The sequence below is a fragment of the Onychomys torridus genome, chromosome 1 (genome assembly GCF_903995425.1).
Source record: "Onychomys torridus chromosome 1, mOncTor1.1, whole genome shotgun sequence".
NCBI lineage: Eukaryota > Metazoa > Chordata > Mammalia > Rodentia > Cricetidae > Onychomys > Onychomys torridus.
The window spans coordinates 58,552,705-58,578,691 of NC_050443.1; the positions used below are offsets into that span (position 1 = coordinate 58,552,705).

The following is a 25,987-nucleotide window of genomic DNA, read 5'->3' on the forward strand; positions in this document are numbered from 1 at the left end:
CCTGTATCTTGTAAGGTGCTGCCTAATTTTTTTCTAGCAGCTTTAGCATTTCAGGTTTCAAATCTCAGGTCTCTGATCCTCTTGGAGATGATATTCCTGCAGAGCAGTAGATACAGGAATAAATTCATTCCTCTGCATGTGAACTGGATGTTTTCCCAGTACCATTTGTTGAAGATGCTCTCTTTTCTCCAATATATGCATTTCAGGCTCTTTTTCAAATATCAGATGGATATTGTTATGAGTATTCATATGAGTCATCTATTCTGTTCTATTAGTCTGCGTGTCTGTTTTAATTCTGCTACCATATTATTCTTATTACTATAGCTTTATAATATACCTTGTAATTTGCAATAGTCACCCCTTCAGTATTGTCCTTTTTGCCCAGAAATGCTTTGGCTTTTCAGGATCTTTTCTGAGTCCATGTAAATTTTAGAATTGTTTTTCTATTCCTGTGAAGACTGCTATGGGGATTTGACTTGGGATTGCACAGAAACCATACCCTGCTTTTGGTAAGACGGTCATTTTCACAGTAATTATTTTATTGAGCCCTGATCACAGGGTGTTTTACCATTTCCTAGCACCCTTCTCCTCTCTTTGGAAATTAGAAGCTTTTATTGAAGAATTCTTTCACTGAACTCCTTGGTTGGGAAGGTTCAAGGAGTTGAACTTAGGTTCAAGACATTTTTATTGTCTGAGAATATTGTAAATCAGTATGTGTTATGATCTCTTTCTCAGGGTGTTTGTTGTTGGTACACAGAAAGGCTGCTAATTTTTATAAGTTGATTTTTTGTATTGTCACTTTGCTAAATTTATTTTTGCTGTTAACTGCTTCTAAAAGTTTTCTGATGGAATTGTGGGTATGTTTCATATATCATATCATATTACATATAATATAGTAGGTATATAATAGCAAATTGGGATTTTTTCCTATTTGTGTCCCTTTAATTTCTTCCTCTTGCCTTATTATTGCAGCTAGTGCTCTGAGTACTATATTGGAAGGGAGTGGGGAGAGTGGGCAGCCCTCTTACTCTTGACTTAGATGGGATTGTCTCAAGTTAGTCTTCATTTAGGATAATGCTAACTGTGCGTTTGACATATATACCCTCTACTGTGTTGAGGTATGTTCTCTCCAGTTCTACTCTCTGTAGGCTTTTGTATTGAAAGCACGTTGGTTTTTTTCAAAGGCTTTCTCTGCATCTATTGAAGTGACCATGTGGGGTTCCTTTGTTGTTGTTGTTGTTTATTTGTTTTTTTTTTGTCCCACAATAAAGGCTGGTAACACTACTCTTAAAATCACTATAGAGAATCATCAAAAAGATAAAAAATAAATTACCGTATGACCTAGCTATACTATCCTTGGCATATGCACAAAAGACTTGACATCCTACTCCACAGATACTTGCTGAGCCATGTTCAAAGGTGTTCTATTAACAACAGGTAGGAAATGGAAATAGCCTAAATGTCTTTCAACAGATGGATGGATAATGAAAATGTGATATATAAATACAACTGGAATACTATTCAGCTATAAAGAAAACTGAAATCTGCAAGAAAACTGATGACTCTATAAAAGATTATATTGAATAAAGCAACCCAGACCCAGAAAGATAAAAGCCACATGTTCTTTCTCATCTGTGGTTCCTAGCTCCAAATCTTCAGATGGGAGTACATAACATGGAGTAACTGAAGAAATCAAGAAAGTCTAAAAGGATGTGTGGGGGGAAGGGAAGAGTTTAAGGGGGAATAACAGGATAGAGAAGATATGAAAGGGACAGGAGAAATGGAGAAAAGGTCGTATTTGCAAAACTGTAGCAGAGTCAAAACAACAGGAGAAGGCGGAGGGGGGGGGGGCAAATAACACCCAAGCAAGGAATCATATCATTTTACATCTACCTAAAATAATATATACGTATGAGACGAAGTTGCCACCTGTGCTGACAATGCTCCCCACAAGAGCTACAGACTATCTGACCAAAACCCCAATAATAGGCCTGAGAAACCCCATTAGAGTTGTTGGTCAGGGACACCCCAAACTCCTGCTGTTGGCCTTGGTTGCCTCTCATAGGTTGAAGGTAAACCCCTACTGTGGAAGACATCACACACTTAAGACTCACAACTTGGATTATTGAGCTAGATCTAGCCCAGTGGTTCTCAACCTGCAGGTCATGAGCTTTTTGGGATCACATATCAGATATCTTGCAATCAGATATTTACATTACAATTCATAACTAACAAAAAATCCAGTACAATGAGGTACAGTAAAATAATGTCATGGTTGAAGGTCACCACAACATGAGGAACTGTATTAAAGGGTCACAGGAAGGCTGTGAATCACTGATCTAGCCTGAAAGTCTCCTTCTTGCAATCTGTCTTACATAATACCAAAAAGTTCTATGCCAGTTAGCAGAGGAGGGAATCAACCAATAATCCCAGGCAGATGTGATGTCTATGAATCTCAACAATGATCAGCATGGCAAGACATCCCCAAAGGTACAACAGTGGCATTCAAATGTTGGTGTAAACCAGCAGCTGTCTAATTGGACTTAAGGTCCACCAAATGGAGGAAATCCTGCCAAGTACAAGAAACAGCCAGCTCCCTGGGACTAGTGAGGGCATAGATCTTAAAGGGCACCTATTACCCTTAAAGGGAACCTATTACCCTTACTTACTTTACTAGACCAGCCAAATTTCTAACTACATTTTAAAACTCTCCTTATGCCTACAAATAAGTATAGTTCTCACTCCTCATCAAAAAAGTTTCTCTTTACAGCAAATAGAGACCATTACAGAAAACCATAACTAGACACAATGTAGAAATCATTGGATCAAGAAGAGCCCAAGGGGCTGGAGAGATGGCTCAGAGGTTAAGAGTACTGACTGCTTTTCCAGAGGTACTGAGTTCAATTCCCAGCCCCTTGGGATGGGTGCCCTCTTCTGGCCTGCAGTCATACACGCTGTGTACATAATAAATAAATAAATCTTATTACAGTGCTTGCTGCTCAATCATGAGGACTTGAGTTTAGATCCCAGCATCCACATAAGAAGCTAGGCATCCCAAGGCCTCTTTACACACACACACACACACACACACACACACACACACACACACACACCATAAATAAATAAAATATTTTAAAAAAAAAAGAAGAAGAGCCCAAGCCAACAGACACATATATGATGTGACTCTTACACATAGGGCCAACTGAAGAAGAGGGGATAGAACAGTAATAACCAGAGGACCAGGAAGTCTGCTGTGAGGTTCCATCTCCTATAAACAGCTGCCAAAATAAGACATGAACAATGACAATATTGATATACATGCAAAAGGGGGGAATCCCACCAGGTCCAATCCCAAGACAACGAATGGTAGGCAATTAATGACTGTTGAGAGAGAGGGAGAATTAGCCTCTCCTAGGGATGAGTCTCTTCCCCAGTTGTTTATCTAATATAGAGTGGTCAGAACTGAAATCATATACACATAATAAAAATGGACTCAGCAGGTTATATCTAAATATTGATACATATACTTGTATATGTAGCAACAATAATAAAAGAATGAGAGGCCGTCAGTTTAAGAGGGAGTAAGGAGGGATCATGGGAGAGAAAGGGGAGTAGAGAAGTGATGTGATTACATTTTTATTTTAAAATGAATAAAAGGAAACTGAAGCTAAGGAATATGGAAAGCACCACAATACATTATCACAGACTCTACTGGTCATCAAGGCTGTGTTGGCTTTCATGCCATGCAGTCTCTGGAAGGCTCTACTGTGGCCTCAGCAGAGGATAAGAGTGGAAAAGACACACGATGCCTTGGGGCTATTATGAAGGTAAACATCACCTCACCTTCTACCTTCAGCTGTGAGGATCTTGGGGACCCTATTCCAGGTCGTCCCCCGCCCCCAGCCCACCATTTAAGGCCCTGGAGTACAGTGACAAAAACTGGGGGACAGCAAGCATTCGGTAGACAACACAGTCATAGCAAGGCATGCCTTGACATGTTGCTGGAGTAGAAGAAAGGAAAGAGCAGAAGACAGAGGGAAGGAAAACTGAAGCAGAAGGAAATGTAGTGAGAAAGATGGACTGCTGGTCTGCAGAGGGTGGGAGATAACAAGGGCAAGAAACATCGGATTAAGAGTAGAGGAGAAAGATGGAAGACAGCAGGAATGACTGTCAGGGCAGGGAAGGGAGAGGTCAAGGTCCCGGAGAAAGAAAGGGAAAGGTCAACCAGGAAGCCTTTGAAGAGCTGGACTCAATTATGTAAGATGCCTGTGTAGCCGAGAAATGAGACAGAGGAAAATGCAAAGAGAAATGGAGGAGATGGAGGGTGGGGCTGTGCACACGGGTCAGCTGGGGAAGGGTGTCTTATGCAACCATGAGGACCTGATTTTGGGCCCCAGGTCCATGTACAAAGGTCAGGTGCACTTGTGAGCACTCAGAATCCTAGCACTGGGGTGGCCGAACTGGAATCTCTGGAGCTTATTAGTGATTAGTGAGTCCTGGACAAATGAGAGACCCTGGCCCATAAAACAGGTTGAATGACACCTGGGAAACGGCAGGCTGACCTCCACACGCACATTCAATAATGTGCACTTGCATCCACATGGAAGCACCCACAAAGAGAGTAAACTACAATAGCATTTGCACTATTCTTGCAGTAGTATCCTACACATATGACCTTAACCTTCACAAGGGAGCAGTATGGAGAAGGCAGGGACATCTGATGAAAGCCTTAGAAAAGCAGAAAATCAAGATCAGTGCTGAGTCTATGTAAAAGAGGATAAAGAGCCTTGGAATGGAATGATTTGGGTTCTCCTTCCAGAGGTCTGAGGAGAGGCCCAGTAACCCCACAGAACGGCATTGAGAGTCCAGATGTCTCAAGATGTGCAAACTGAACCAGGTCAGCATGGATTTCCCCAGCTGCTCACTTGACAAGATGCAGCCATTCATTGTTAAATAGATGTGAAACTACAAATTATTTACCTGCGTTGAAAAGGCTAGCCAGGTGACAAGTTTTCACAGTGTTACCTCAAGCCACATAGAGCATAATACAGTCCATCCTCTTGTTGGATTCCATGTGCGGGCACAAACCAGCATCTTGGTGGCCCAAAAGGCAGACTATGCCAAAGTGTCCTGAGGCTGGCAAGAGAGTCAGCTGAGCTGTCTGGGATGTGCCACAGATGCTGCTGGGCACTGACTCAGTAACAGCTCCTATCCTCCCATCCTTTCCGTCCCAGGCTTTGCTTATACAGCCTGGTCCAGCAGAACGGATGTACCTGAAGATCTGGTGCCTTGCTGTTCACCAGAGTCTGCTGGAAACTGCACAGGAACCCAGCAGGCTCCTCCTTTTAGGAAGACACACCTAGCAAATGCATGTTAAGTTCCAAATTCCAAACAGAAGCATCCTGCATGTCCCATGGATCCAATCCACAATCACCTTTATGTTCAGACACCCTACCCCCAAAAAAACGTTGGCAAGACACAGAGACACAAAAGTCCAAGTTCTAAGCTGGACATTGCAGTTCCCTTCTCCCATATAATCAGTGCTCAGCAGAAGAGTCTCAACATAACTGCAGGGGCAGACCAGTCAAGCTTAGAGTCCTGCTCTGTTCTCCATCAATAATGCAAGAGGCCTCATGAATAATACAACAGCAACTGCTTCAGGGCACAGTTTACTGGTGCCCAGCCCTGGCCTCAAGATGGCCCAAGGCCTAATCACAGGGCCCTGGGGAGTTCACAGATTAATTCAGCCCCATTCAGGCACAGGCACACACACACCAAAAAAAAAAAAAAACCTACTTTGCAGGATGGCCAAAGCCATGACTCTGTGTTCAGAAAACATTGATTGCCCTACAGTCATTATTAGGGTGGCCACCTTCTGCCCTCTGTGCCATCAGCCCTGTCAGGTATAATCCTGGGTCCAGGCTGGGCAAAAGAGGAAGGATACTCATGTGAGCAAGAGCAAGGCCACTGCCACCAGCCAAAGTACATAGCCTAGGCCTCCTCAAGGCATATATAAAAGATGCAAGTTAAGCTAACTCAGTTGTCCTGAGCAATGGGTTGAACTGTGCCTTCCAAAGAGCTACGTCCAAGTCCTAACCCGTGAGTATGACCTTCTTTGTTGACAGGATCAAGGTAAGATAAAGGGTTGAGATCATCCTGATTTGGGGTGGGCCCTGAACCCACTCACAAGAACTGGGATCTGTAGCGAGGGTGCAGAGGAGGCTAAAGAAAAAGAAGGTAAGGATGTCAGCCAAGGGGAAGACGGTAGAGACCACAGGGAAGATGGTAGAGGCCACAGGGAAGATGGTAGAGGCCACAGGGAAGATGGTAGAGGTCACAGGGAAGATGGTAGAGGCCACAGGGAAGATGGTAGAGGCCACAGGGAAGATGGTAGAGGCCACAGGGAAGATGGTAGAGGCCACAGGGAAGATGGTAGAGACCACAGGGAAGATGGTAGAGGTCACAGGGAAGATGGTAGAGGCCACAGGGAAGATGGTAGAGGCCACAGGGAAGATGGTAGAGGCCACAGGGAAGATGGTAGAGGCCACAGGGAAGATGGTAGAAGCCACAGGGAAGATGGTAGAGGCTACGAGGAATGTCACCGCAAGCCCAAAAGCACTAGGAGCAGCTGGCATCTGGCAACGTCAAGAAGGCTTAGTCCCTAGAGCCTCAGAAAGTAGAGGGGCATTGATGACACCCTGACTCAGACTGCTGGCCTCAGAGAAGTGGGCAAAAACATTTCTGTTGCTTTGAAGTCTTCAGGTCTGCAGTGACTTGAGAAGGCAGCTATCAGAAATGGGACTGCCAGCAACTTAAAAATCTGCAAGATGGGGATGAGTGTGTTCCTCATCGTTTCTCTGCATTAGTGCTAACATGTGTCTCCATGCTTTGTGTTGCCATGCTTTGTGGATTAAAAGGGAGTCCCAAAGAAACCAGGAATCACCACAGCAGCAATAGCATTGGTGATGGAACCGTTTGGTGTCTTGTCTGAGAGCTTTCAAGGTGATCATAGTCAAGACTGGGAGGAAGGGCAGTGCCAGGGTCAGCCCAACCTCCTTCAACACTGAGTTAGTACTAACCAAGTTGATTTAATCTGCAAATTATAATAGAGGTAATTATCACTTTGCTTTAAGAAAATGAAATATTCCAATCTATTTTAATCTCATCTGCTCCATGCCTGTGGGGTATTAAGAGAAGCCTGCTCAAGATATATTAATGAGTCTCAGAGTGTTTCTGGAGCATTTCTATGTTGTGGGCTGATATACCTCTGGTGCCCCTTGCCATTGCCTAAGGGGTACCATGGGACTCAGAACACAAGCATCTTTTCTTCCTAATTCATCCTTTATCTCTAAGACAATCTCTCAGAATTGTGCTCTGAATTTAGGACAGACAGTTCCAATTTCAGGGAAAAAATAAATAGTAGCACCTTGCTTTAACCAGAAACTCCTGAGTACAGCACAATGCTAAGCCAGACTCCACCAAATCTAACATTGAATTTCTGCTGGCTACTCCACCACAAAATTCAGAAGATCCTCCTGGCCTGCTCAGTAAGAAGGACACTTCCTGAGCTGGAGGAAGACTGAGTCAGGTGCTTGCCAAAAGCCCTCCCTCCAGTCTCACAAAAATGAAAGTAGAAGAAGGGTCTTAGCACACAGCAAGAGCTCTGAGATGATTTGGGTTTTCCTATGGCTCCAATCAGGGGAGGCAGCCATCTTGGCTCCTGAAAGGACATGCTGAGCATTCAGCTTATGGCACTAATGTAGGGGCTGAAAGAGATTGAATTTCAGAAACATTGCTTTCAGGTGGTGGTAATCCTAAAAATGATAACATTGGTCTCTAGATTACTGATTCACCAGCTCTGTGATCCGCTCTAGTTATTTGACTTGGCTTAGGCTTGAATCCCTCACTTGCAAAACATGCTATAATAGCAACTCCCTTGTAGAGTAGCTTCAGGGATGAGCCAGAACCCAGTAAATACTCATTACTCAATGAGTACCTTTCTTTTCCTTTCCTGATGGAATGCAGTACATACTCAGCCCTTCTAATGAGGATTCTCAACTATGTCAACTGTAGTATTAACTATTTCATCAAAGATTGTGATGAAGGAGAGAGGTTAGTTGGGGCATGGCAAAGACCCTCAAAGGAGCCATCATGGAAGAAGTAAACATTCCAAGAAATGGCTAAATATCCCATTTTACCTGTCTGTTTCTGCAGACACCCCCTGGAAGCCTTGCTCCCCTGGCTTGTTCTTCTCCTGGCTACCACAGCACATTGAGTCCCTCTCCTACAAGGCCAAAACTCCTCCTGACAACATTGGACACATCCCCAAGCCCCATCCCACAGGCTCCATTAAGCAGACCCTGGCAGCCTAGATGGCTCATGGCAGATGGTGCCATGAGGACTAATCAAGAAGGCAGACAAGAAAATCCTATCCCCTCTTCCATTTGCCAGGGAAAAGGGATTGTTTGGATTTTAATCATAGCCTCAGCTAAGAGCCCATGTGCAGCCTCCTCCAGCCCAAAGATAAATTTTCCACTCTCAACATTCAATTCTTCCTCAACAAACAGACCCCTACCAGAGAGATTGCTCCTTAGAGAGGGGCTTCTTCATCCACCAATATAATTTTTTTCTGATTTAGCACTATGGCAGAAATAAAATACTGTTTGGATATGGTGGCACTCACACACTGACTCACTCTGCAAGAAATGTCTTCATTCCTCCATAAGTTACATCTAGCTCACCGGTATATTGATCCCAGGCAAAGATGAATGCAGAATCCCATAATCCTCTGGGACAAATGTGACATTTTCTTTAAATATATATCCACAGAACAACTGTTTCTAAATCTCCATGAAGCAGGTCACCAGGGCAGCACACCATTGATTTCACATCCACCGATTTCTTAGAAAGAACACTGAACATTTTCTCAATAATTCAGCCTCTAGCAGACCTGACATCTTCTTGGGGCACACTGTCTCTGGCCTCCCCTATGTTAAGGGTCAGGGATCATAGAAGAACTAGATGCAAAATGACAGACCTTCTGCCCCCAATCAATCTGAGGTCACTACGCTTTGTGGTGGTTTTAATAAGATGACCCCTCTAAAAAGTCTCAGGCATTTAAAAATTTGGTCCCCAATTGGTGACTGTTAGGGAAGTGTTAGAAGGTATAGCCTTGTTGGAAGAGGTGTCATTGGTGTAGGGTTAGGTTTCAAAAGCCCACTATCATCCCCAGTGTGTTCTCTTGGCTTCCTGCTGTTGCTGTAGTATCATGGCTGCCTACCTGCTGCCATGCTCCCTGCCATTTTGGTGATGGACTCCTATCCCTCTGGAACTATAAGCCCCAGATAAATCCTTCCTTCTGTAAGTTGCATTGCTCACGGCGTTTTTTTCTCAGAAATAGACATCTAACTAGTACCTGCTTCATCTTCATTTTTAGTTTGATTAGATTCAGGATCACCTAAGAGACATACCTCTAGGTTTATCTGTGAAGGAGTTTGTAGACTGGGTTAACTGAGGAGATAAGATATGCCCTAAATGTGTGCGGCAGGCACCATGGCATGGATGGGAGTCCCGGGCTGAGTAAAAGGGAAAGAGTAAGTGGGGCATTGGCATTCATCTCTCTCTGCTTCCTTACTGCAGAAGCTGTCTCACATTCCGGCAACCATGACTTCCTCACATGCTGGACAATATCCACTCAAGTTGTAAGCTAACACAGACCCTTCCTCTCTTAATGGTGTCTTATCAGTCTCACTTCTACCCACTGGTCTGAAAAAGCAAGGGTATAACTTATCCATGCAACAGCAAAGAGAAATGTAACTGATGCAGAGAGAAGCCTAGCAAAGACTCATAGCCACACCCTTTTTGCAGAATTAAATGGGTTGTAAAACAGTGGAGGAGAGTTAAGCACAGTGGTCTAGGCTTTGAGTCTGCACACTACTGCTTATCTAATGGGTGACCTGAAATGAGAGTCTTCCATTGCTGTGTCCTTCAAGGTGGCACAGTCATGAGAATTCCTACCTTACAAAATTGTCTTCAGGATTAAATTAAATAGCATGCATAATTTAATAGATTACTGTCATGGTGCCTGGCACAAACGAATAGTTTGGAAATCAGTGATAGTAATAACTGTAGTGGCCATGCCAATGTACCGCGAAGGTCCTCCATTAAGTTACATCTAGTGGAAGGTGAGAATGAACAGAATACAGTAAGTACAACAGCCCTGACTTTAGCAATCTGTGGCATAGTCTGTTTGGGAGACTGTTTTATAAACATAAATTTGTTTACCTTCCTTTAGCTATTATCGGAGGTTATTGGTGTCCATCTAGAGCTCTACGAAACAGGACTAAGAACTCTGATCACTAGGCCTACTGGTACCCATACCAGAATATCAGAGCAGTAGTCTGGCAGGGAGAGACACAATTCTAAGAAGGGAAAGCAATATACAATAATATTGTCCATTTTTTTAGACTAGGTCTCACTGTGCAGCCCAGACTGACCAGCCTGTAACTCATGTAGCACAGACTAAACTAAAACTGTTGATCCTTCTGCTTTTTTTCCAAGTTCTGAGACTACCACGAATCCCAGTTAGCAACACCTTCAAAGTGACAATCTCTCTGTTCGTCCCTGGGATGGGTTTGGGAAGGATCATGTGCACAGTCATGTAATGGCACACAGGTAAAGCCATGAAAACACGTGACAACATACAGATTAACAAAAATGGGCTAAGTTTAAGTGTAAGAACTAGTCAATAGTTAGCCTGAACTAATGGCCAAGCAGTTTTAATTAATATAAGCCTCTGAGTGTTTACTTGTGTCTGAGTGGCTACAGACTGGGCAGGACACAAAATAAACTTCAACTACACAGTCGGGCCACAAAGACAGGATAATAAGCAAAGTTGTAAAGGGTAATGAGTTACTGGGATGTAAATAGTCTCATTTCTATCAGCTGGTTTGAAAAACCAAAGTTATAATTTATTCATGAACAAGGTCTGGGCAGGTGGAAAGAGAAAGTGAAAGGCCCATAGCCCAGGCAGAGAGGTCCATGGTCTTTGCTTCCTGGTAAACTCTGTGATCACAGACAGGGAATTTGGATCTGAGTCACAGAGTAAAAAGGAACACATGAGCATTCTCTCTAAAACTCAGACTCCCTAACTCCATCCATGCCTCAATTCCTTTTCAATTTGTTCTTTGATTTATTCCCTCAACATAATAGACTGTCCTTCATGCACAGAGATGACCCTGATGACTCACACAGCAACATGAGTTATTTTCTCCAGTCTCCAGGAGTGGTCACGAATTCGCACTTATCCAGCCTACATCTGTTTTCACAAAATGGCTGGCTAGGGTAAGAGTGCATTGATCAACCTTGGAATGCAGCAAAGCTAAGCAGTCCACACACAGATAAAATAAATATATGCCCTCTCCCATGCTCAGAATGCCTAGACATCAAGCCAAATGAGTTGATAGGACATCATAAGCACTGTGAAGGCCATACAGTCTAAAGCTGGAAGGCCATGCCCAAGTATCAACTATGCAAGTCCTTAGCAATGCAACTGTAGTTGATTCTTGAGGGGTTTCTAGGGCTTAAGAGTCTACAAAATGCAGAAAATTATACCTACCTCCTATGAGTCTTATTATGGTAAATCTAAGATCATGTAAGAAAAGCATACCCAATAAAGCTACAAACTATTTATAGCAAAAACTGTTTATTATAAATCAATTGATATATTTATTATTATAAATATTAAAATAATTACTGCTAATTATCAGCAGATCACAAAACCAAAAGCTGATGAAAGATAAGATTCTGTCTTTTGAAACATTGTGCTTGGTAAAAGCCTCTAAAGTCAAGTCCATGGATGGGGGTGCATCAATGTCACTGAGCATGGTATGCTCAATGCCATCCAACCAAAACAGCCCAGCCACCAGGTAACTCCAATGCTTGACACTCTTCCCCCACCCAACCATTACCAGCACTCCGCCACCTGGACAAAGTCTTCAATTCCGAACTTACAATTCCCGAAGACTCAGTGTCTGGAAGAGCTGCCAGGAGAGTGTGGTGAGCCGGTTACTTGACAAGTTTCTGCAAAAATCAACAAATAAAGAAATAGTTAAAGGACAGATCCAGCATCAGGAAGGTCTTCAATGGAGGACTTGGTCATCTGGAGGCAGGCTTTGGTGTGCTTCTGTTTCTTCACCCTATTTTGCTAATGATATGTCTGCTAATAGTTGAGACCATGGGGCAGGGGTGAAGGGGATGCTGATGCCTTTTTCAAGGGTAAGGTTTTACACATCTAAGAAACACTACAGTTCTCTTGGTTACTCTTCATGCTGCCCTTTAATAAAAGCTCAGGGAGCCTGTTTGAAGCAAGCTTCTCTAGACAAAAGTTCTAGGGATAACCAAGCCCATGGCATCCTTTACATACACACAGGCAGGAAATCTTCAGGTTCCTTATAAATTCTTCTCACTCACCCCTCCCCAAGAACACATGCCCATTCCAGAGATCAAGACATCAGCCTTTGTTCACACATTTCTTCTCCTAATGGCTATTTAATTGTTCTCATTAGGATGTACAGGGGAAGAGAGCAGCCATTAGTCTTCTGAATAAAAGAAGAAACACGCCCACGGTTATTACTTTGCCAGGCTCAACAAACAACTTTTGATGTGATAACAGCCCTTAAAGGCAGTAGTTAGGCACTGTGAGAAACCAAGTGGCAACCCAGGAATAATGTACTCATTTGCTGATGGGAATGGATGGCGGTGCTGGTTCCATTTAGACAAATATCCATTCATACATGAACGAACATGTATGTGTATGTTTGTATCTATTAAACATATAGGTAACAATGCAAACACAAACTTTTGTTTACACACACACACACACACACACACACACACATGTTTCCATGTGCACTTATATTTAGGTGACTTCTGTAGCAAGTAGAAGAGTCAAATACAGGCTATGCTGAGGTCTGACAAGAATGATGGAAACTTGTCTTCACATTACAAATGAATAAGCAAAAAGAATAGTCTAAACAAAATGACAAGGTAATTGGGAGTGGGGCTACTTTACTTGGGTGCTTGGAGAAGAACCTTCTGAATAGTTAACATGAGACCTGGAAAAAGAAAGAATGATAATGAGCTGAGAACCAGGAAGAAGCCCCGCCAGAAACAGAATTACAGAGACTGAGGATAAGTAGGAGAGGGATTCATGCCACATTTTCAGACCTTGGGAGGAAACTGGTATTACTCCAAAGAGCAACAGGGAGCATTGGGTGACTCTTAGTGGTAATGTATCATAAACAAAACACCACTTTTCTCAATGGAAGACCAAGACTGAAAGTTGACAGGATAGTGAGGGCACCTTACCTAGCTTCCAAGCGAGAAAAAACAACAGCAACAACAACAAGGGGAGATGGGTTCAAGATAAGTACTGGGGAGAATGCCATCAGAACCTGCAGCTAGCTCTGAGAAAAGAGGAGAGTGAATTGAGTGGTGGGGTTATGGTCAGAATATGAAATGGCCTCCAAAAATACATATTTTGAATGTTTCTTCTCCATCTGGTGACATTATTTTGAGAAGTCATGAAAACATTAGGCGGTGGGACCCACCTAGAGGAGGTAGATCACTAGAGATGAGTCCTTGGAAATAAATTACCTACAGCCCCTTCTTGCAAGACTGTCTGCCTCCTGTCTATCAAGAAGTGAACAGCCTTCCACACACCACCATGAGGTGATGCTTGAGGACACAAGACCAAGAAACCATCCGCTGAAATATTCTTCCCTAAATTTTTATGTCAAGTCTTTTGTCACACAACAAAGAAAGTCACTAATATACTGGTGACTAATGAGGCATCTAGGAAGATGAAGAAGCCTACTAACAGATCACATTTGAGCAGTGGGGCCAAAATGGTCCTCTCAGATCAGCTAGCAGAGGAGAGAAAGTCAAGAAAAGGTAATGGCAGATAGTTATGTTATATGTTATTCATATGTTATATGCATATATGAAAATGTCACAATAAGCCTATCATTTATACAAGTAATAGCCACCAATTAATAAAAGTTAATGTATTAAAAGAAGAGCTCCCCACTTCTTGAAAACATTAAGCTTGAGATGCCTGTTAGACACCTAGAGAGTGAAATCAAATAGTCTATTGGAGAGATGTATTTATACTGAGACCTATGGAATTGAGAATGTGCTCAGCAGGAAACAAGAACAGATATTCCAACATAAGAATAGTTTAGAAATAAGGCATCCTATTTTTCATTATATGTCGCTTATTTGTGATAAGATGGCTGGATCTTACACTGCTCTAAACCAGCTAACTTTCTAAGACAGTTTACGATGATCCTGGTAAAGCAACCCATCTCTAAGGGTACGGGAGACTGCTGTAGAAAGAAAAGAAACACATGGAGGTAGCTCCAAAGTCCACTGCTCTGATCTCTTCCCTGTGTTTACTGTTGTCTCTGTCTAAGGACCTTTCACCCACAAAGAGCTCTCCAGGATGACCCCAAGCAGTCCCACACCTCTCTACAGGGTTGAGAGTTCCAGTGTGATATCACATGTTCATTAAGAGACATCTTGAGCCATTCATTGTGATCTGCTTCACAAAGCCCCCGTGACTTATTCCTACAAACTTCTACCATAACCCACCTACGAGAAGAACTGGGGTTCTTAAAGAGATCTTTGAAGGTTACCCCCAGGGCAAGCTCCCCAAAGCAAACACTCATGCTCAGAGGAGTGTAATAACAGGTCTAGCAAATTCCCACAGAATCACTGCCCAAACATAACCAGGAGCCTTGGAGCTCACAAGTTGGGAGCAAAGACCACAGGTCTCTGAGTCTTCATTGCCTTTAGCCAGGGTGATGTTGTAACAAATCTGAGTGCTTGGACCACCCAGGTAGAAGTCCTTTCACTGTCTCTGTTGTTCCTGTTTGCTATCTACACACAACAGCATCCTTGGGAGGAAAACTTCAACAATAGGGGCTGAGGAGATAGTTCTGACAGTAAAATGTTTGCCGTGTAAGCATGAGGACCTAAGAGGGAGTCCCAGAATACACATAAAAAGCCAGGCATGGCAGAACAAGCTTGTAAACCAAGCACTGGGGAGGAAGAAATAGGTGGATCCCCGGCGACCGCCAGCCAGCTAGCCTCTCCTAATCATAGAAGTACAGATTCCAATAAGAGATTGTACCCAAAAATAAAAACAAAAAACAGTATATATGGCTCCTAGGAAATGGCACCCAAGGCTGACCTCTGACATTACCTATATGTCTATACATGTACACACATACACACACACACACACACACACACACACACACACACACACACACACACACAGGAGTACAGCACATAAACACACTGCACACATTCAAATACCACATACATGTATCACAAACACAAACAAACCTACATTCACAAGCAGGTTTGCAGTTGTGTGGATTTGAACACTCACCCTCACTCACTTTCCATCTGGCCCCACCAAATATAAATGAATCACTCTTCGGAGAAGGATGAAGGAGCACTTCCTCTTTATGTAGTGGGTAGCCATTCCAGCCTTGGCCTGGAAGTTCCAACCCCTATTGAGGCATCGGTTATGGTCACGCCTACAAGGTGGGGCTGAGAGAGGATGCTGAAGACCCAGGATCAAGAGGAGAGGCTTCTCTTGGTTCCAGGACCCTGGATGCTGGAGGTAGACCAAGCAGAGTTCTCCAGAGAACACCGCCGGACTGCACCATACCTTTCCCAGACCCTGCAACCTATCTCTTCATTTGTAAGTTACCCACAAAATAAACCTCCTTTTTAACTACGTGGAGTGGCCTTAATAATTTCACCAATATCTTTACCCTTCTCTGCCTCTGGCATCCACAAGAGGGTCTTTCTTTCTGATCAGGGGACTCAAGGACAACCTTGACCCTGCTGGCAATCCACACCTATCAGCCTTCCATTCCAAGTTGCCTATATGACTTCAGCCTGGGCCGGAATATCAAGGGGACAGCCCAGCAGGATCTGGGCTAAGCCCACTGGCCAGGGTGTTCCCTTGGGGTAAGAATGCTTTTCTGTGTTGACACAGTCTAAGAGTGGAAGGGTACACTCAGAAGACCAAGACCCAGCCTGTGCAGACCTCTTTTCCCTATGACTGGACACGTTGGTGTTGAAGCCCGGACACAAGAGAGGAAAATGAAGACCCTAGTGATTAGGAAGACGTCCCAAGATAATCCAGCAAAAGGGAACTAAAGTGAGGATCAGGAAGTGTCCCACCTCCTGATACCCACATCAAGGCAGTTGAAAGAGTCCTCCCCTGTAGTGGGTAGCCATCCCAGCTTTGGCCTGGAAGTTCCAACCCCCACTGAGGCATAGGTTATGGTCACGCCCACAAGGCGGGGCTGAGAGAGTACAGTGAAGACCCAGAGGAGGGCTCTCTCTTGGTTCTGGGACCCTGGACGCTGGAGGTAGACCGAGCAGAGTTCTCCAGAGAACACCGCCAGACTGCGCCATACCTTTGCCAGACCCTACAACCTACCCCTTCATTTGTAAGTTACCCCACAAAATAAACCTCCCTTTTAACTACGTGGAGTGGCCTTAATAATTTCACCAATACTCCCCTCTCAACTGAGTTCCTTTCTGGTCCAGTGTGTGATGAAGGGGCAGGTAGATCAGGCACCAAAAGGAGTCCTGTATGCTAATCCTTGCTCCGCTGTTCCCATTCCCTGGATCCACATAATGTATGCAATCTCTGGATCTTTTGGTACCTCAATTTGCTTTCCTGTAAATGAGGGTGGGGATAACAGGCCTGTCCCCACCGGAGTCTGGGAAACGGGGCGTGAAAAGCAGTTGTCACAGGCCTATCCTAAGATCCTTTCTTCATGGCACATCCTCCCCCTTAGTTAAAAGATCCATCTCTAGTTATCAGGCCCAAGTCCAATAAACAAATACCGCGGCCCAGGCCATGACCCTCCACATACACACATCATCTAAGGTAGTAAAAACACATAAGTTCATAAAATAATATGAAAAGCACTTTAATGAGGCAGCAGGTAGCTTGCCTGCTTCCCCAAGAGGTACCTGGCAGCATTTCAATACCATAGCCCCCTCTGCCTGTGGGTGGAGCCCGGATCCCCCTAGCCTATATCCCTGCCCTGTGCAAAGCGGAGAAAGGGCATTCCATACAGCTTTGTCTCCTCATACTGTCTATCTCATACCAGACCAGAGTGTTCCTGGAGCTATTCTGGGGGATTCTGCTCCTTCCGAGTTTCTTTTCAAATTAACCAAAAGCTAATTGACGCGAAACACGTGGACTCTCTGGAACCTCAGGGAGGCGCGGCAGGGGGCAAGCACTAGACTCAAGCTCTCAGCCAGGGCCGCCCACGAGGTGCATATCCTGGGCAGTCAAGGCCCTAGCCCTAAAGGAGCCCTGCATGATCCATGACGTGCGTTCCTCTTTTTTTTTTTTTTTTTTTTTAACTCAAAAGCTGTCGTGACCAGAACAAAACAAAGATATTGTCAGCAGTGCCTCTGAAGGAAAGATCAAGAAATCCTACACAGCCAAAGGAAGGAACTCTCTCTGGAGGGAGGAAGGGAGGCAAGGTCCTGCGGGCCACGCCCCAGGCTGGGGAGGAGCTGTGCAAGAGGAAACTGTTGCCCTTGGAAACCTGGGCCCTGAGCACTGTGTGGGGCCGACCTGGCAGGAGCACACTGCACTTCAGGTGGAGAAGCTATTCCTTTGAGCAGGGCCAGCCACCTGCCCTCTTTCTCCCGTCCACCTTTGAGTTTAAAGGAAAATCTACCACTGCCTTACAAACGTTAAAATTGTGAGCGCAAAGCTGCTTGGGGCTTCAGTCTTAGGATCTGATTCTCCAGCACTGCATGTAAGTTCTCCTTCAAGATTAAAAACCTGGAGAGAACACAGGATGGGGGGTGGGGGTGTTAAAGAAGGCTCTAGAAGGTTTTTCACAGAAGCTAACAGAAGGACCCAGAAGCTAATAAGAACGCATCACCCTCAGGGAGTCTCTGAATAAGTAGGATGGGAGGAAATTTGCATTTCTAAGAGGTTCCTGGAATGTTGTTGATGTCCCTGTTTTAGAACCACACTTAGAGTATCACTGATCTGGTGGTCCCCACCCCCCCCCCCCCCCCAGAGTTGACTGGAACTCCAATCAAATCCACACCCTCAAAAGCTGGGAGATCATACACTGGGCTGCTGGAGAATACACCTCCTGGGACATGTGTCCAGATATAAAGAGATACCTGTTGGGAGCCAAGGACTACCTGCACAGGCTCCTAGGAGCAAATGCCATCATTAATAACTGGAAAGGGGATTTGGCATACCCCATCTGAAAGTTGGAGGAGGATGCCCAATTGGATGGTGCCACTAGGCAGTTGGAGAAAGGTCTGTCATTGCATTGAAAGCTAACAAAAAGCAAGTTAAGGCCTTGTCATCCAGAGGATCTGCAGACAGTATCTGTCTGCTCCCTTCTTACATGTACATAAGTGCAAATAGACAGACAGACAGATACACACGCGTGCGTGCGCGCGCGCACACACACACACACACACACACACACACACAGTGGGGGGCATTTTCACACGGGTTTTCTTGTTTGTTTGCTTGCTTGTTCGTTTGTTTTTTTCCAAATTCAGCCCCTGAGTTTTCCAGAATCTGGAGACCTTTTTGAAAGCCTGTGGGGACTCCACCAGGAAAGATGCCTTTGTGAGCTGCATGCATTGGGGACCTAGATGATAAAAGTAGGGGTTATACACTAGAGAGCATGAGAGGGGCCACCAGGAAGGTAAAGGATGCCCTAGGACAGACATCAGGGAGTGTATAAAGGAGGAAAGGAAGGATGCACACAACTGATACCAGGTAAGCAGCTGCAAAAGGGGCACAACACCCCGCTGTCTGGCTTCAGAGTTGGGGGACTTGCTTCCTGGTAGCCGCAGGAGGAGGAGGCACTATGCTGCTGGACTTCTTGTTTCTGGTCTTCACATGACCCTCAGCTGTTACCACCTCCAGGATAGGATCACACTGTTCCTATCCACAAGCACGGATATCTGCTACAGCTCTGGGACACACATTTAGGTTTTGGAGACAGCAGGAAAAAAAAAAAAAAAAGCCCGATAAAGAAGGCCTGAGCTGCCATGTCTTGTCAAATGCAGAGCCCAGGGATGGAATTGCCTCCTCCCCTGGTGTCCAAGAGGAAACACCAGCATTGTAGCAAACATGGATATAAAGCTCTCAGCCGACTCCACCCCTGCTTATAGATCTATGATGCTCGGACAGCTCCATTGGCCATGCTAAGTCTTACCCCTCTCTTCTGAGCTGGATGGAGCATCTCTATCACATTAGGGAGTGAGCATAAAATAAAGCAGTAGCTGGGCACCCCATGTAGTCCTGGTCATCTGAGAGTCACTTGGGGGTAAGGGACTATTACCAGTCAGGATGCACAAAAGGAAAATCTGATGAGCGAACACCTCAAAAGACAACTGTGAATGAATGAAAATCAACCAGCAGAGAGGGTGGGGAGAAGGGGGGACCCACGTTCTAGTTTCCAAATCCTTGGAAGAAACAGGCACAAGAAGGGAGCCATTGTCACAGGAGCAACCAAACAAGAAAACTTGCACTAGACAAGCTCACTCAGCAGACTCGGCTAAATGGTTTCCAATTAATTAACTGATTACATGATAGAACAGAAGGGGATTCGAAAGAGCGCTGTTGACCTTTAAGAATAATTAATATCATCAGGATAGCAAACTCATCCAAGGAAAATAATGAGGAACATTTTCATATTGCATTGGAAAGCCCTGGATAGTGAGGCATATGGGCTTTATCTAAGCAAAACCCAACTTCCTCCTAGGGCTTCCAGTCTCCTTTCTCCCATCATCCATCTCTCACTTTCAGGAACTCTGGAGACCTGTGTCCTTGCGACCACGGGACATGGCTCTTGCTTCCTTGGCCAGCTCAGTGGCCCTTCTGTTAGCCTAGGCAGAAAACTTGTCCAGGGATGCTAGGTACTGTATCACTGAATGGTGGAAGGTATACTGAAAGCGTCACAGCCAACTTCTTCTTGGTTCTTGGTGTCTGGAAACTTTTCTATCTCCTTTACTGCCTCTGTCAGGATTGACACTTAAAATGCAAAACCCTAGGCTTGCAGCAGGGCCTCCCCCTCCAGACATTAACCTCACACTGTCATCTTCCATAATAACAGCTCTAATGGATACCAAGATATTACATCTGATAACAATCAGTCCCTGTGGTGGTGTGGGGGGAGGGTCAAGCATGCATCCATCTTGATCATCATCCTAGCCTTTGTATCCTGGAAATGTCGTGCTGAGGGAATCACGGCTTGACACTCTAGCTCCTCCCAGAATGCCTGCAAAGTTCTTGATCCTCTTCTGTGGCTCCCGGATGCAACCTTCCTCTAGGAAGCCTTTCCTGGCCGCCACCTCTAAGATTACTAGTTTCTCCACCAACAGCTCCCACAGCACTTTATCCATCCCAATATGTTAGCCCTTGTAACACTGGCATCTCAAGACAGTATCTAGCTTCCACTAGAGAAAGGGGACCTTGACAGTCTAAACCCGGGTCTTCTCTCTGCATACACGGATCCCTAATGCCTATCAATACATCTGGAACACAGAAGGTCTTCAGTAAATGTCTGTTGAGTTCACTCAAGCATGCATGAAAGTGACATAAAATAAAAACCATAACAGAGATAACTCCAGGCACAGTAATCCATGCCTGTAAGCCCTGCACTCAGGAGCTGGAGGCAGAGTATTCATAACCTCCAGGTCGGTTTGTGCCACACAATGAGTTCCAGGCTAGCCTGAGCTGCACTGCAAAGCCCAGGCTCAGAACAGAAAAATAAAGAAAGATTAAGACATTGAATGTTCTCTTCATAGCCCCAAGGACACAAGAGTAATACATCCAGTTAGTCACCAATGACAGAAGACCACATATGCTGATTTGCCCAAACAGTACAGTTCGCATCCATTGTCCTGGAATCCCACTGTATTAGCTTCCTTTTCACTACCCATGTCCTACTTGGACTTCTCATTGTAAGAGCGCTCCACTCATTGAGTGCCTGCTCTGTACCACACACCCTTTTAAGTGCTGGCTCACCTCTATGAACAAGGAAGGAATGTGAACTCTCTAAAACAGTAAGCTTTAGTGTCATCCTGCTTTCTGTATACACAAAGGCTTTCTCTGCTTACTCCACAATTCAACACATTCTCATTTGGTAGCTGTTCCAGGCTAGGAAATGCCAGTCACTGGGTGTACAGGGTAAATGAGCCATGGTTCTCTGCAGCAATCTGTTCATTCATTGTGTTTCTAGAACAACTCACAGAAGAGGTCTTGTACAAAACAGACAAGAATTTACACTCTCTCTGTGGTCTCTATTCCTTGTTGGTCCCATAGTGTGACAACCAGGCTGCAGCACCCCTATACACATGTATCTTTGCCCTGGAATGCTTGCTTGTATTTGAATCATTAGAACAGAAAAGTCACAGAGCATTCTCAAGAAGGGCCCACAGCAAATACAAGAGATCCCCCCTCCCTGAAAACTATTCCCCGAACTCCATAAAATAACCCAGCTCCAGTGATAACTCCATAAAAATCCCAGCTCCACCCCTGACCTCATCCACACACCCCAGAGTCCCATCTGTCTTCACTGGAGCTCTTATATCCAAACTAATTCCCAGCTACTACAGAGTATGAGACCTGATAGTGGTCCTTCCATGTGGTTTAATGTCCACTAGCATTCTCCTTCCCTTCCTGAGTGTAAGAAGCACTGGCCTCCTTCTTCAGCCTCCCTGACTGTCAGAAGCAGCCAAGGCCTGTCTCCTAAGCTGCAGCTGCCCTCCCCCACCAGCCCTGCCTAACCCCTGTCTCACTCCCCCCAACACCCGTGTCAGCTGATAGCCTCTTTTTCTCCTTTAATTATACTTCTCTGCTCTCTCTGTGAGTGGCCCCATGACTCAGGGCTTTAATTTATTCCCCAAACAATGTCATTACACCACTGTTTTCTGTAATTTATACCAAGCACAGGCTTTTGGCCTCTGTTGCCCAATTCTGCAAAATGTTTGGAGAAAGCAATGTCCATTTTTCCCCCCATGGCAGTTCCAGGGAGACTTGCAAGTGAGAAACGAGATAACACTTTCATCTCCTGTTGAATATTTGGAACATAGGATCCGCCCCTACCTCACTTGATTACATTACGAAAGAGCTGTTTCTTCACTTCAGGCTGAGAAATGAACAGCAACTGAGTTTGGGAGGGCTTTTTGTCTTTTAGACAGGGTCTCACAGTATCCCAGACCAGCTTTAAACTTACTACATAGCCAACAATACTATGGTACTTCCGGTCCTCCTACCCCCACCTCTGGAGTACTGAGATACAGCCATGCACCACCATGCCAGCCTTCTCTACTGCTGGGAATTGAACCCAAGCCTAAGCAAGCACTGTATCCACTGAGCTGGCATCCCCAGCTCCACCCTGCTTTTTGGTTCTTTGGGTTGGGTTGGGTATTGGGAGGTGTTGTTGTTGTTGTTGTTGTTGTTGTTGTTGTTTCATTGTTGTTATTGTTATGAGAGTCTCCAAAGGGGATCTCTAATCTGATCTTGAACTTGCAATTCTCCTGCCTCTGCCTTAAGTTCTGGGATTAGAGATCTGTGACACCACACTCATCTCTGGACATAAGGCTCTTTGAATTGAATTTAAAGGAATGAGAAAGAACAGAACACAGGATCTCATGGGCTGGCCATTACACTGTGACCATAAACATCGAGATTTATATGGACTACAGTTCTGACATAAAGTTCTTGACACAGAGAGGGACGTCTGTATGCTGGTCACAATCACTGCTAAAGAAAGTATGTACTCAGGCATGGTCAGATCTTCACTGAACAAGACAGGAAATTGGGATAATTCTTCCTCCTGCTCTACTATGGCTGACCTCAACTTCATTTAAGACCTTGAACTTTGTACCAAAGTGAAAACAACTAATTAACTTGCTAATCATTTCCCTGCTATGGGGACTTTCCCATACTTAGTAACAATAATCATGTGAGCAAACTAAAGAAAATTGGGATACAGAAATCATTTTCAGGGAAATCGAAATAATGAGCAATGTTTATTGAGTGCTTGTTAGGCACTAACTACTGTGTGCTTTAAAGATATTTCTTCATTGACTCTTCCTGACAACATTTTATGGTCCGTGTTATTATAATGATTAGTTGTCATCTGACAGATAAAGAATCCACAGCTTAAAGGTGAGGTAGCTAGTTCAAGGTCACAAAGCTGGTAATGTTAAAGTAGGGCCTGAGTCCACTGTGTTTAATTCCAAAATTCCCACACTATGCACATACCAATATACTGCGCAGGTGTGCCTGCACGTGTGTGTGTGTGTGTGTGTGTGTGTGTGTGTGTGTGTGCGTGCATATGCCCACATGTTGGGAGATGTCTAAATCTCCGGACTGGGACTCTGTTTTGTAGCATGTAGATGAAAGCCTTCCAAGAAGGAAGAAAGTTTATTGCTATGGACAATGTAACTCAGCCAGTTCTGCTGAGCCACTCCCATAGTTTGGCCTTCTCTGCCCATGCCTGGGGGGAAATCTATGCCAAGTTCACTTGCTCCAGGCCCCACTTAACAGGAGGAATATAGAAGGCTCACCCTGAGAGCTGGCCCTGAAAGAAAGATCGTGGTGGGCCCACAAACTTTCAGAATCCAATAGCCCTACTCTACTCCTCAGTGCAAGTCAATCTGGATCCCACAGCACAGCCTTGACCCACTCTGGGCTATCCCTGGGTAGGTGATGGGAAAACTCCTCCCCTGCTTCCTGCAGGTCTGCATCCTACCCGAGAGGCTGGCAAACAGAGACCAATGCTCCTGTCTACTACATGTGAACAGCTCTTGAATATACACAGTGGGAATATTTTCTTAAGGACTCAAGTCAGCTACCAGCAGCTGTGATGATGCCAAAGGGATGGTAAAGACCAGGCTGGAGCCTGGGAGCCTGTATCCTGAAGGTGTGCACTGGGACCTTGGAGGGAAAGGAGGCCTTGGGCTTGAGCCCTGGCCATGGTGCTGAATCTGTGGGGGTGGGCACAAGAATAGAGACTTTTGCCAAAAGGAAAAAACATCATAATACCCCTGTGCAGAATAAGCATGCTGGTCATGCTTAGGGAGGTTAACTGATCTTTTCATCAGCTACAACAGAAAGAACATGAGATCTGGAACATGTGTGACCACGGACAAATTAACCTTTCTGAGATTTAAAGTTCCCACCACCCCCACCCCCGGCAACAGGTACTCCTTTGTAAAACAGGGATAGTGCCAGTTTTGCAGTTATTGTTGGAAAAGTGTCTAGCCTGGAAGTTGACACAGTCTCTTCCCCAACGCCTTGGCTTCCCACCATGATTGCTTGTGAATATGTGTGCACATACTCTCCATTCATTCTCTCCTTCTTGCTGTACATTACTACAAACGTTATTCTATGAACAAGTCTAGCCTTTCCTGAATTCCTTCCCAGAATCTCCAGAGTACAAGAATCTCTCTGCCTGCAACGGTCAGCACCATCCAACAGATGGTAATATGTTTACGTCACTAGCGTAAGAAAGCTAATTTTATCTTCCCAACTACATTGAATACCCCAAATCCGCCAGGGCCAAATCTTACCTCAGTGTCCTCAATTCCCTCCCCCACCCCGAGGAGCTACCACAGGGAGTCATTTCCTAAGCACCTGTCACCTGCCTGTCATAGCTGTCATTGCTGTGCTATTCATATAACTGCCTGATGGAAACTTTGAATTGGTCTTCAGTGTTTTCAAACTACTTTGCAGCAATTGCTCAACTGTCATAATATCACCATTGAAAACTGTTATGTGTTTTCTATGTCGCGGAATAGGAACAGAAAGAAAGAGCAAGGTGGCAACCACCCCATGGTGAATCTTGAATCAACACCAAGATGCTCAAGTCTAGAAAGCAGGTGACTGTCCTCCTAGGTGTTGGTGGTGGCTGAAGAAATGTCCCAGTGCACCAGAAAAGATACAAGACTCAGAGTCAGAGGCCCAGGTCCCTACACACACTGCACTAATTCTAGCCATGTGGCATTCAGCCATTCACTCACTCAGATTCCTCCCTGATGAAACAGGGATGGTAGTAATTGCTACTTCATCTTAGTACTGCATATATAATGAGATGGTCCTTGGGACATGTGTTTATAAAGCACCGCAGCGTGTTACTCAAGTAATTAACCATTGGACACTAAAGAAAGCATGCCAAGGAGACCCTCAGAATAGCACATGAAATAGAACCACACAGCATCACTGATGGTGCTTGTCCTATGCCCTTTGGAGCCCCCCGCCCCCAAAAGATGCACCTATTCTTCACAGTTTCTTCACCACATCTAACAGGGGTCTGGAATAGGTGAGGTCCATCAATGAAAAGGGAGAATCCTGAGCAAAGGAAACAAGACACTTCCCTAGAATTCTGGTATAAGGCTTCACCCAGAGGTATGGAAAAGAAATGAGCACACCATACACCAGGAATTCAAATGTATTCCCTCCCCCAGGACACTACAGAAGCCTAGAAGGGACATAATGTTAGCAAGAACCTAAAGAGATTAGATGACTTGACCAAGGTCTCCCAGCTGGTCAGCAGTCAGCTGGAAACAGAACCCAGCTCTGCTCCATTCCAATATCTAGGACATCAAACCAAAAGGAAAGAGGTGGTAGCGGGACAAGACAATTCTAGCACATGAAACTCTTCAGATGCACCATCCATAATCTTTGCAAAGTCCAGAATGGACATTGCATGCTGCTGGATCAGCTAACCTGGTTTTCTGCAGCTGGTTGGGGGTTATGAAAAGGTCTGCACCAAAGAGGAAGACAACGGAGAGAAGGAAGAGACATGGCTGGGATGAGCCAGGAAAAGAGAGAGAGAAGCTGGGGCTCAGGGTACAGGAACGCAGCTTATTAATATCCTAAATG

At 44.8% G+C, this 25,987-nt stretch overlaps 1 protein-coding gene across 5 annotated transcripts in view; it reads right to left on the reverse strand.

Annotated features, from left to right (window-relative positions):
- Ntrk3 (neurotrophic receptor tyrosine kinase 3) overlaps positions 1 to 25,987 on the reverse strand; it is a 354,645-nt gene that overhangs the window by 254,577 nt on the left and 74,081 nt on the right. For all 5 annotated transcript variants that reach the window (XM_036185374.1, XM_036185365.1, XM_036185355.1 and 2 more), the window contains exon 4: positions 12,013 to 12,081. In XM_036185374.1, coding sequence (XP_036041267.1) covers positions 12,013 to 12,081 — 69 coding nt within the window. The remainder of the gene's footprint in view (positions 1 to 12,012; positions 12,082 to 25,987) is intronic.